The sequence below is a fragment of the Gobio gobio genome, assembly GCF_949357685.1.
Source record: "Gobio gobio genome assembly, chromosome: 13".
NCBI lineage: Eukaryota > Metazoa > Chordata > Actinopteri > Cypriniformes > Gobionidae > Gobio > Gobio gobio.
In genome coordinates, this window is record NC_137106.1 from 38,479,029 (window position 1) to 38,491,318 (window position 12,290).

At 38.4% G+C, this 12,290-nt stretch overlaps 2 protein-coding genes across 14 annotated transcripts in view; one reads left to right on the forward strand and one right to left on the reverse strand.

Annotated features, from left to right (window-relative positions):
• fzd3b (frizzled class receptor 3b) overlaps positions 1 to 5,580 on the forward strand; it is a 43,577-nt gene extending 37,997 nt beyond the window's left edge. Inside the window, exons 5-7 of the mRNA XM_079832352.1 lie at positions 521 to 669; positions 1,214 to 1,453; positions 4,228 to 5,580. Coding sequence (XP_079688478.1) covers positions 521 to 669; positions 1,214 to 1,453; positions 4,228 to 4,444 — 606 coding nt within the window. The 3' untranslated portion in view covers positions 4,445 to 5,580. The remainder of the gene's footprint in view (positions 1 to 520; positions 670 to 1,213; positions 1,454 to 4,227) is intronic.
• A 30-nt stretch (positions 5,581 to 5,610) lies between these two features.
• Positions 5,611 to 12,290, reverse strand: part of cdc42bpaa (CDC42 binding protein kinase alpha (DMPK-like) a) — a 104,745-nt gene continuing 98,065 nt past the window's right edge. For all 13 annotated transcript variants that reach the window (XM_079832315.1, XM_079832314.1, XM_079832312.1 and 10 more), the window contains one exon: positions 5,611 to 9,391. In XM_079832315.1, coding sequence (XP_079688441.1) covers positions 9,260 to 9,391 — 132 coding nt within the window. In that variant the 3' untranslated portion in view covers positions 5,611 to 9,259. The remainder of the gene's footprint in view (positions 9,392 to 12,290) is intronic.

Here is a 12,290-nt window from a genome sequence, read left to right on the forward strand (position 1 = left end):
ATGTGACATGAATGCAGCATCCAGGCGCTTTGACCATGAGTCTGACAGAGGAAGAGGAGGAGGAGAGATCGTTGTTGTGGCTTGTGCTCACAAGATAAAGCAGGATTGTCCGTGAGCAGCGAGCTGTGCAGCCTCAAGGAGTGAACGGATACACACTTCAGCTCGTGCACGTTTAAACACACACTGGTACAGGAAGAAAGTATGCCTGTGCGCACACTGCAAAGTTAGATGAGATATGACAACTGTGTTCATCCGTAAATAACTCAAACTAAAAACTGTGTAGACTATAAAAGCACTAAACACAACAAAAACTGCAATTAAAATGAAACCTCAAAATATCAACTAAAACTATATCACTAAATAACACTTCTAGTGTAATAGTGAATAAACAGAAGTAGAGAAATGTTAGTGGAAGTGTTGTGGTGAATGTGTGGAGTATCGGAGAGCCTGAGGAAGCCGATCAGAGACGGACTAATGTCTGAACATCTCTCTCTCTCTCTCTGTGTGTGTGTGTGTGTAGGTGGAGCAAACCAGCAGGCCTGACCTCGTCCTGTTTCTGATGAAGTACCTGATGGTGCTGGTGGTTGGGATCCCGTCGGTGTTCTGGGTGGGCAGTAAGAAGACCTGTTTCGAGTGGGCCAGCTTCTTCCACGGGCGTAGGCGTAAAGAGTGAGTTTTCATAAAATACAAAGGCAGCTAAATATTTTCATGAATAGAGGCATTAATACTGGGGAAAATATATAAATATGTGTTAGAAATATTATTTGGGGAATTCATTATTTTCCATTATATTGATACATTAAGATTGTCTTTTTTTGCTGTAATACATAATAAATAGTTCATATAAATAATAATTTAAATGTATATTATTATGTATAAGATTATAAAGTTATGAAAAATTAAATATAAAAAATATAAAATGACCGTTATAAAATATTTAAGAACTCTAACGTAATTATATATAGGATTTTTGTATATATATGTGTGCATGTATGTATGTGTGTATATATATATATACACACACATACACACACTTTATATATACATTTTATCATTCTGTATGTAAAATAATTTATCCTGCTTGTCTATCCTTTATCTCTGTTCATTTTTGTTTGTTAATTTGCCTATATTTGAACTGATTTTACCTTCTAGTTGCCATGAAATTAGCATTAAACAAGTAAGTAAAGAAGTGTTGTTTCTCCTCTGTATCCAGCAGCGGCGCAGTGAATGAAAGCCGGCAGGTTCTGCAGGAGCCCGACTTTGCTCAGTCTCTCCTGCGTGACCCCAACACCCCCATCATCCGCAAGTCCCGCGGTACCTCCACTCAGGGCACGTCCACCCACGCCTCCTCCACACACCTGGCCATGCTGGACGACGTGCGGAGCAAAGCCAGCAGCGTTCACAGCAAGATGAGCAGCTACCATGGCAGCCTGCACCGCTCCAGAGACGGCCGGTGAGTTCAACAGCATCTCAACATGTGTGACGATCCACTCACGCTCATATATACAGTACACTCATGGCAAGGCCAGACACCTTTATTTATAGAGCACTTTAGACACCTTTATTTATAGAGCGCTTTATATAATACAGAGAGTTTCAAAGCAGCTTTACAGTAATAACAGGAAAATGATGCATTTGGGCTGCTCAGCTGAAGTTAGTTCAGTGTTGATTCAGTTCCATTGTAAAGATCATCAATTATTAAATTAGTTCATCTACACTGTGTTCCAGATTATTATGCAAGTGACAAATATCAGTAGGATTTCAGTACAATAAACATTCAGATTTTAGTTTTTCAAAGAAAGTGTTTTTTAATTTTCCATATCATTTTAGACTGTTGTTCCACATTATTCTCATGCAATATGGGGAGGAAGAAAGAAAACATGATGTGGTGCAAAAGTATGGTGCAAATTTATCCGTATACATACAGTACACTCATGTAGGGCGTGTACTGTACTGTATATATACACTAAAACAGGGGTGTCCAAACTCTGTCCTGGTGGGCCACGATATATATATATATATCGTGGCCCACCAGGACCGAGTTTGGACACCCCTGGTATAATATAATATAATATTGCTAAAATCCATCCATAAAGACATGAAGATATTAAGATATTATAAACATCATGATTCTCTGTAAAGCTGCTTAGAAACAATGTGTATTGCGAAAAGCGATAAACAAATAAAATGAACTTGATCTGACAAAAGATCCCCTTCCTACAAAATAAAGGTAGCTATATATGTCCATGAATAAAAGATATTTTGCTGTGAAAAAAAAATATAAATATGAAGTTCTATTAAGTTGACACTATATATTTAAATTATGTATGCAAATGTATTTAAAAGTATATATTATACAATTTAAAAACAATTAAAATATATTTTTCATAATTTTATATATATATATATATATATATATATATATATATAATACAAATATGAAAATTTACAGTACTTTACTTAACTGTAATTGTTTATTTAATATATATATAAAATATATGTAATTGTATTTACTAAATTGTATTTAAATTTGTGTATATATATATATATAATATATATATATATATATATATTTTAATATATTATACCAGGGGTGTCCAAACTCGGTCCTGGTGGGCCACTTTCCTGCAGAGTTTAGCTCCAACTTGACTCAACACACCTGTCTGGACGTTTTTAGTATGCCTAGTAGGACCTTGATTGGCTGGTTCAGGTGTGTTTAAAGTCCTCATGAAATAAAAATCCATCTCATTTACTTTGTTAGCACACATTACAGGTCTTAGGGTGAACAATTAATCCGTGCAAGTTAATACACAAAAAAAAAATTGCCGTAGTAACTTTAATCAAAATGTGACAAGTAACTTCCGGTCTGGAATGGCGTTCCCTTTCCGATGACGGCAGTTTGACGGCTTGGGTTTGAATATCCTTAACCACTCTCCTCCAACCGTTATTCTGCTATGAGCGAGAGATGGAGAGGAGGAGCGCTGAAGTAAAACCCTGCCCTCTATTCAATATTCCGTTTCACTTGAAAATACGTCACAGCACTGAAATAAAATCATTTGCAACTTCCGGTTCACTGGGACTTTTAAACTCTGCAGGACAGTGGCTCTCCAGGGGCAGGATTGTACGCCCCTGCAAATCTCGACTGCTTGATTGATTGTATCGTCGCAAAACGTAAGCTATATTATCGCCCAGCTTTAATCTGCTAAATCCATCCATAAAGACATGAAGGTATTAAGATATTATAAACATCATGATTCTCTGTAAAGCTGCTTAGAAACAATGTGTATTGTGAAAAGCGATATACAAATAAAATGAACTTGATCTGACAAAAGATCCCCTTCCTACAAAATAAAGGCAGCTATATATTTTCATGTATAAAAGATATTTTGCTGTGAAAAAAATATATAAATATGTGGTTCTATTAAGTTGACACTATTTATTTAAATTAAGTTATGTATACAAATGTATTGAAAAGTATATATATATATATTATACAATTTAAAAACAATTAAAATATATTTTTCATAATTTTGTATATATATAATAACAATTACAGTTAAGTAAAGTACTGTACACTTTCATTTGAATATATATATATATTTATATATATTTTAGGGCTGTCAAAAGATTAATCGTGATTAATCGCATCCAAAATAAAAGTTTGTGTTTATGTGTGTGTACTGTTAATTATTATTTATATATAAATACACACACATTCATGTATATATTTAAGAAAAAAAATATTTTTATATATAAAACATTTATATTTATATACATTATATAAATGTATATACATGCAAATATTTCTTAAATATATACATGAATGTGTGTGTATTTATATATAAATAATTAACAGAGTACACACACATATATTATGTAAATACAAACTTTTATTTTGGATGCGATTAATCACGATTATATATATAATATATAATTAAAACATTTGTATTTAAATGTGTTATATATATATATATATATATATATATATATATATATATATATATATATACTTTTTATATATTTATTTATTTATTCCTATTTTTCTCTGAAACTTTCCGTGGATCCCCTATCAGTCCCTTGCAGTCTCCGACCCTGAGTTTGAAACCTCTGGTCTAATGCAAGTGTATCCGTTGAGCTTCCTCCAAGAGCGTCATATAGTTGTGCGTGTGCAGACATGTTCAAGAAGCCTGAACTTAATTATCCTGCCCATTTTCCTTCTGAACACAGGTTCACCCCCTCCAGCCACAGAGGCATGGAGGAACGCCCGGTGTACGGGAGCATGCCACGACTCAACGAGCAGCTGTCCCATCAAGGAAGCCTTCATCGCCTCGACAGCCAATCCAGACACGGCAGCGCGCGGGACCTGAGCAACGCACCGGCCACTAGCATAACGCACGGATCCAGCATGAACCGCGTGGTGGAGGAGGACGGGGCGAGCGCGTAACCCAGAGACCTGTCCTCAGATCAGAGCCTCCGACTGAAACGAGAGGCGTATATCTGTTGGCACGGAAGAGTCCCCCGTCCCGTAGGAGGCCGGGAAGCCGTTAATGGACAGACATGTGCTTTGGCTGCAGCAGGGAAATCAGAAACTTGATGCATGCGTGTTGACTGAGCCGTCCTCGGGATTTGGCCCATTAGCGGCGCACCTGAGTAACAAGATATGTTTTCTTTGATACTGTGAAGTTCTGTTGGATGAAGTTCACCGCATGTTCTGCAGCGTCGGGATGAAGCAGGACTGGCCGCAGCTGTCCGAAGGGAGATTTTTCCCATTACATCCATCGCACACCCGTTTAAGGAGCTAATGGATCATCGATGCTTGAAGACTGGTGACTCTGTCCCATTAGATATCAGGTTTCAGACCCTTGACGGTTCAAAGAGAGGGCGTATCAGTGGTTTTGTGCCTCTGGCTTGCTGTATTTTGTTTCTCGTGGCGGACTGAACGCATGGAGAAACCATGGACCAGAATCCTCAGCAACACCTGATGTGCTTTGTCCAGCCGCTCGACGGCTGCCTACCTCATCACATCGGCTCACTCGAACCTGCATTTCCTTATTACACTTGATATTGCTTCACACGTCACATTGAAATGGACTGAAAACGGCGTTTCATTATACAGCTGTTTTTCCGGCCATGTGTACAAGAGTCTTAAGCTTTGTAAATGGTGCTTCTTTCTGATGCTTCATGAATATTTCATCAGGCCATTTCCTCATGTGCTACACTCGGGCCAGAGCTCGTGCGAAGGCCGTTTGAAACGCACACTTGTGTTCTTGAATTTCCATGATGTTAAACTGAAGGCGATCATGCGCTTTAAAAGTGAAGTTCTGAGTGTTTTTGTTTACGTGTTGGATGAGATTACAGGGGTACTCAGTGCCTAAACGTGTGTCTTTGGACCTGAGCTTTGTAAAAGCTGTTTTCCCGATCGCCATTACTGCTTCTGCTGTAGCTTTGCCTTCGCTTTCCCGACTACACTTGATCTTCATGCTCGATATTCTTCTGTCCACGTTACTAATGAGGAACAATACAGCACTTTAACCGCGGCGGCTATCTGTTGAATGTGTAGAGACAAATAAAGCTTTTGTTAAGAAGAAAAAAAGAAGCTTGGTGTGTTTTGTAGTTCCCCATTTTATTGAAATAGTCCGATAATGAGCTTTCCATGTGAAAAGTGGTGTCCAAACCAATACAAATAGCAGTATTCCACCTTAAATACATTTGTGCAAAAAAAAAAAAAAAAAAAAAAAAGGAAATAGGAAAAAGGTCTACATTGCAGTATGGGGTCATTCATTTTCACATCCCACCCATTCACGCCACACAGGTCAATAAAATACAATAAAAAACAAAAACAATCCAGCCGTACGGTCCTTAAAACAAGTGATTACACCTATGACATGCAAATCTGTACATCGTCTTACAAAAATCAAGAAGAAGAAACTATATGATATGAAGTAGCAATTCACTAACAAGGCAAACAAAATCCTCCCGTGAAATGCGTGCGAATGTGTGAATGTGTCTTAAAAATCTCCAGTCGTCTCCTCTCGTTCTAGTCCATTCTACCTACATTGACCAGTTCACACCGATCGAAGAAAACAACTAAGGCACCTCCCGCTCTAATAGTGATCTATTCATAGCTAAGTAACAGTCCTAAATATCAAACAACCGATAGATCTGTCATTTCTACAATCTTGATCCTCCATGCAAACATATAATCATTGGTTCTGTCATACCTGAGATCGTTTCAAACAGGTTTCCTGTTCATGTTAATACCATAACCCTGGCAAATTGTTTCTAACCCGTTACAGCCTTTTTTAGAAAGAAAAACCTGTATTATGAATATTAGTTTCTGTTTAGGAATAAACATGATCATGGATTAGAGCAAATGCATAACTAAGGTCCCGAGCAATACCACAAAGATTGCAAGAGCGAGCGCTAGGTTTAAAAAAACATGTGCCGAGTTTGCTGGACTGGTCCACAGTGAAGGTTTCAATAGTGCTTGCATATAATGGAACATACAAAATGCTGGCAATACTAGAATTCATAAAACCACAGGTACTTATGCTCAAACGTTCAACGTTTCTGGACTTGGGTGTGCTTCAATACTGAAAGTTCACTCTCTTTTTTCAGCAAACGTTAAAAGAAGCTCGCTCAAAAAACTAAAAAGCTGTCGTTACAATCCCTTTTTATCATATTTTTAGCATTATATTGAGCAACTGGGAACTGCAATGTGTTTTGAATTTCAGTAAATTTAACATCAGACATTTACTATGCAAGTATGAAGAAACCCTATATATATATAGGATGCATTCAAAGCGATTAATCACGATTAATTGCATCTATCATAAGTTATATATGTCTATATATATATGTCTAAATATATATACACGTATACACCCATTTATCATGTAAACAAACTTTTATGTTAGATGTTAATCGCGTTGAATCAATTAAACCAATATATATCTATTTTATGTATTCTTGCATTGCATGGAAAAGAACTGCATCAACATTCTGCCTAAACATCACTTTTCTAGGAGAAATTCAATCAAAGGTTTGGAACAACATGCGAGTGACTAAATGATATACATTTTTATATTCGAGTGAGCTTTTCCTAAGAACAATCTGGAATATTTGGGAATTCTCAAAATTTGTTTTAAAGGAATGGCTGAAATCCATTTCTCAATTTAGCAAATCTGACATAAATATGCTTTGCAAAAGCGAGCAGTAGTGCATGTGAATAATTCACACATGCCCAGTAGTGTATGGAATGGGACAGAGGGACACTTGTCGCACGGCGAGGTTCTGTCGGAGTCGTAATGGCTTGGCTCTCTAATCTGAGGTATTCTGAGGTTCAGGGATGTTTGATAGTCCGACCCTGCACATTTAAAACGGCGCTACAGCAGCTTTACTGCACGTCCTTGCTGAATTGGTTTCCATGTTAAATGACCTAATCTCCGGCTGGTCCTCGCAGTCCCTGCTGTGTCATGAGCTGCAGGGAGTGTTAGAGGCAAAGCGTTGAAGCCCTTTGAATGCTTCACCTGACGAGTTTAGTGTTTTTCCATTAAATGCTCTGAAACTAGTGGTATAGCTTACACTACACGTTATATTCACATGTACACTTTAGGCAAAATTTGGTTCTTGCGAGTTGGAAAAACAAAACAAAACAAATACTAAAATATTAATGAACATTAATAGCTAAAGAATAAAAACTCTTTGGAAACAGCATTATTGCTTCGGTAACAGAGCCGCGAAGCACAGATGTAGGCATGAGTAACATGAACAAGGCTGCAGTGAATCTGGTACATTCAGCACAATTACAGCTTATGATCGCATGTTTTGAGAGTTTATGTATTTAGCGATATACACACACACACCTCGATTTCGCCGGATCTTGCACAACATTCATGAAACAAAAGCAGATTGAATTAGTGTAAATCGTTCTTAGGAAACATTCATACATCAGTTGTTTGTTACATGTTAAATATTTTCAACTCGACGTGACATTTGAGCGATTTCACTGCCGCCCTGTGAATGTCGCAATCAGTGCCACAATTTACACAAGAATGTTTCTCTCAAACATTTTCACCGTGGCCTTGTGTATCTCACATTCAGTGCAACAATTTGCGCAAGAATGATTCCAAACTATTGTACGATTTTTACATTGTGAAACGTGAATTCAATGCGACAGTTATGCAAGAATGTTTTTTAAAATATCATTTCACTATATGCCCTAATGAACCTTGCATTCAATGCACAATAATGCTTTTATGAAGTGACCTTGCGAATGTGTATTGCGATTGATTTCTGTTACTGTTAATGTTACATTCCTAGGATGAAATGTACATAACAATGGCTTTACGATCGTTTTGCACAAAAATATCGTTCTCCTTGCGTTTCATGAACGAGGCCCAATACTTTTTTGTAGTGTTCCCTTGCAAATCTTCTCATCTCGATTATGGAATTAGTGGAATTACGAGAGCTAGCGTATCTTGACAAAATAATGCTTAGATTTACATAAAAAGTCGCGGAAAATAAAAAGGAAAGAAAGCCAATTCACACTTATTTAACAACAGAATAGTGTTATGATTTCATTATATATTATACTCTACTTAAACTCTATTTACATTATTGAACTCAGAATCTATTCTTGAACTCTGACCTCTGAATGTGAAGGTCGGCATGGCACTGGAGGGTAGAGGCTGAGTTATACAGTAGTGCCACAGCTGGGGGGCGCTCTATCTATCGGGGCTCAACTCAATTTGAAGTGTTCTCGTTTTATCACACGTATTGGAATGCCAGGAACAGTTTTCCGCGTTAGTGTTATGCGTTTAAAGTAACATCCCACCCGGTCTATTAAGACTTTTCGAATGCGTTAGATGAGGCACACTTGAGAACAAACACTGATAAATTCATGTTAAAGCTGTGTGTTTGTCTTTTTCGCGCCCCCCCCGTCCACACCTGTGGCGGTGAGTGATGAGCTACTCTCAGTGGACTGTTCCCCCATCCAACAGAGGAACAGAAACAGCGGTGATGGGTCCACTCGAAAGGGATGTAAGGTGCACGGTACTGTGCGTGTAAAACAATCACATGTGTAATGCATATGCACACTAATACACGCAAACACACACACACACACACACCTGGCCCCAGCGGCGTGTTTGGGAATATGACGTTTAAGGAGTCGACTCTTGGTTAAATGCGTGACTCCGTAGCAGAAGAGGAGTCGGGGCCTGACGGGACATCAGAAAGAAATGGGCAGGGGCTGAGCTCATGTCCCCCAGCCGAGGTGCTCGCCGCGATCCAGAGACTGAGTCTTGCTCTTGTGTGGGGAGGAGGGGCTCGGTGGGCTGCTCAGGTTGGAGCTGTTGGAGGCCGTGGAGTGACGTGGCGAGTCTGAATCCTAAAAGCAGGACACAGACAGATGAATAAACAGCAAGGATGCATTACATTTTTTTTTTCTTCAGCAAGGATGCAATAAATGACTGTAAAGACATTTATGTTGCAAAATGTGTTTGCAAAATAATTAGAAATGTTTCTTGAGCAGCAAATCAGCATATTAGAATGATTTCTGAAGGATCATGTGACACTGAAGACTGGAGTAATGATGCTGAAAATTACATTTTAAAACATATTTAAAGGTCCCATGGCATGAAATTAGGGCTGCTCGATTATGGAAAAAATCATAATCACGATTATTTTGGTCAATATTGAAATCACAATTATGTAACACGATTATTTCACATGACTTTGGGAATGTGTTGTATTTATTAAAAATACACCTTTCAACAATTCAATTGAAATTGTAACATTTGTTGTACTTTTTGAACTATTAAAATAAATAATATAACATATATTCAAATCAAAGTATAAAAGTATTCACGTAAAAATGATAACCACAAATAAATAAGATCAACAATATGGTTCGGCTAGATATGCTTTTCAGGTACGTCTAACATTAGTTTTCAGGTACAGAAATGTATCAAATGTAAAATAACATTGCATATTTAAGTGCATAAATGAAAGATTAATCCTATTAAACTTACAAAAGCTATTCAATCAAGAGCAGTGAATGATGTCCTTGTGTTTTGTTGTTTGACATGAAACAGACAGCAGTAAAGGCTACTGCCTCTTTAAGACCTAATGATCGGATATGCGTCGTTTTTATCGACTGTATAAAGTTCACTTAAGGCATATACAGACTATGTCTGCTAGGATACTCATCAAGATGGACGTTGACATACGTTTTGTGTGAGTTTGTCCGTTCAAGAGCAAGACTTGAAAGAGAACTCAATATTTGCGCGCTGAGAGACGTGTGCCTGCTCTCGGATGAGCGCACAGAGACACATTTTCTCACAGCGCGCGCGGCTTCTCATTCGCGTCTTCTGGCACTAAACCCGGGTGATGACGGTGAAAACGACTGGTCATATTCGAAAATATGGCAGCACTCGCATGCATTGAACCAAGTTTACAAAGAGAGAATTATTTGAAAAATATGAGGGGGAAAAAAGGACGTTTAAACGGCATCCCTGCTCTCGTCAGTTTTTGTTTCTTTATTAGATTGTCATAGGTCACTCTGTGTTTATTTTTCAAGTGGTTAAACAAATTCGTGATGTTCCCTTGCGTTGCAGCCACTACCATGTAGCAAATCTTGCACGTAGCATGTTTCTGCTCGTCGTCTGATTCCTCGAAGCCAAACTGTTCCCAGACAACGGAGTTGGTTTTGCCTTTTTTGCTCAACAAACGCTGCTGTAACTGCCCTCCTTCTGCCATCTTTACTCGCGCCGAGTTTTTAAATTCCAGCAGATGATATGCAAACGAGACTCTGAGAGAGATTTGTGGCTTCGGGAAGGAGGATGAGCGCGTGCGCGTTTCATTCAGAACGCAAGACAAAATAAGAGTATTCTTGCAAAACTGAACATGGCAAAATAATTGTTTTTTCTCGATTGTACTATTTTGGTGATCGTTGGTAGGCAAAATCGAAATTCGATTAATTGCACAGCCCTACATGAAATTATAATTTTATGAGGTTTTTCAACATTAATACGAGTTCCCCTAGCCTGTATATGGTTCCCAAGTGGCTAGAAATTTTGATAGGTGTAAACCGAGTTCTGGGTATCCTGCTCTGCCTTTGAGAAAATGAGAGCCCAGACGAGCCGATCTGGAATCTTCCCTGTATGTCGTCATACGGGGAACGGTTACCTCCCCTTCCTCTGCTTTGCCCGCCCAGAGAATTTGGAGAAAATGGATTCCGTTTATTTTAGTCGCATGTCAAAAACACGTTTACGATATGGATTCGACAGCACCGCCACAAACAGTGAGTAACAGTGATCAATCCTTCTTCCAAAACGTTGATTCACTATGGTAAGCCTGTTACAACTGTTAATATTTTAGACCTGTCTGGATGGTTTTCACAGGAAATTGTGTACATATGTCACTCGCCTGTGTGTGTCTCGTCATATCTGTCAATAGAGAAAAGTTGCTCTGCCTACTTTGACGTGTGTGTGGTATGGGAGTGGCAGAGGTTAGTTGTCACAACGAGCGAGAAAGGTCGACATGGAGCAGCTAAATCTCCATCTTGGAGATGGCGAGAACTTAGGGATTGTAAATAAAAGCAACGTGGAGATGGCATTTTTTACATTTATTTAACAGGTGGGTAAGGTATTTTATTGAACATGTAAATTTCCATATGTAGCATGCGGATGGTTGTTGTAGCGCTAGTGCTAGAATTTATTTTCAAGAAAGTGCCACGTCTATTAATGGGTGTAGCTACGTCTTCAGCTTGAGATCCTTTTCATCTAAACTGGTTATATCTCTTAAAGGGTTAGTTCACCCAAAAATGAAAATTCTGTCATTAATTACTTACCCTCATGTCGTTCGACACCCGTAAGATCTTCAGAACACAAATGAAGATATTTTAGTTGAAATCTGATGGCTCTGAAAGGCCTCCATTGGCACAATGCACTTTACACTCTCAAGACCCTTAAAAGGTACTAAAGACGTCGTTACAAAGTCCATCTCACTACAGTGGTTCTACAATAACTTTATGAAGCGATGGGTATAGTTTTTGTGTGCAAAAAAACCTAAATAACGACTTCTATAGTGATGACCGATTTCAAAACACCACATCATGAAGCTTCGAAGCGTTATGAATCAGTGAGTCGAATCAGCGGTTTGGATCGCCAAAGTCACGTGATTTCAGCAGTTTGGCGGTTTGACACGCGATCCGAATCATGATTCGACTCACTGATTCATAACGCTTCGAAGCTTCATGATGCTGTGTTTTGAAATCGTCATCACTA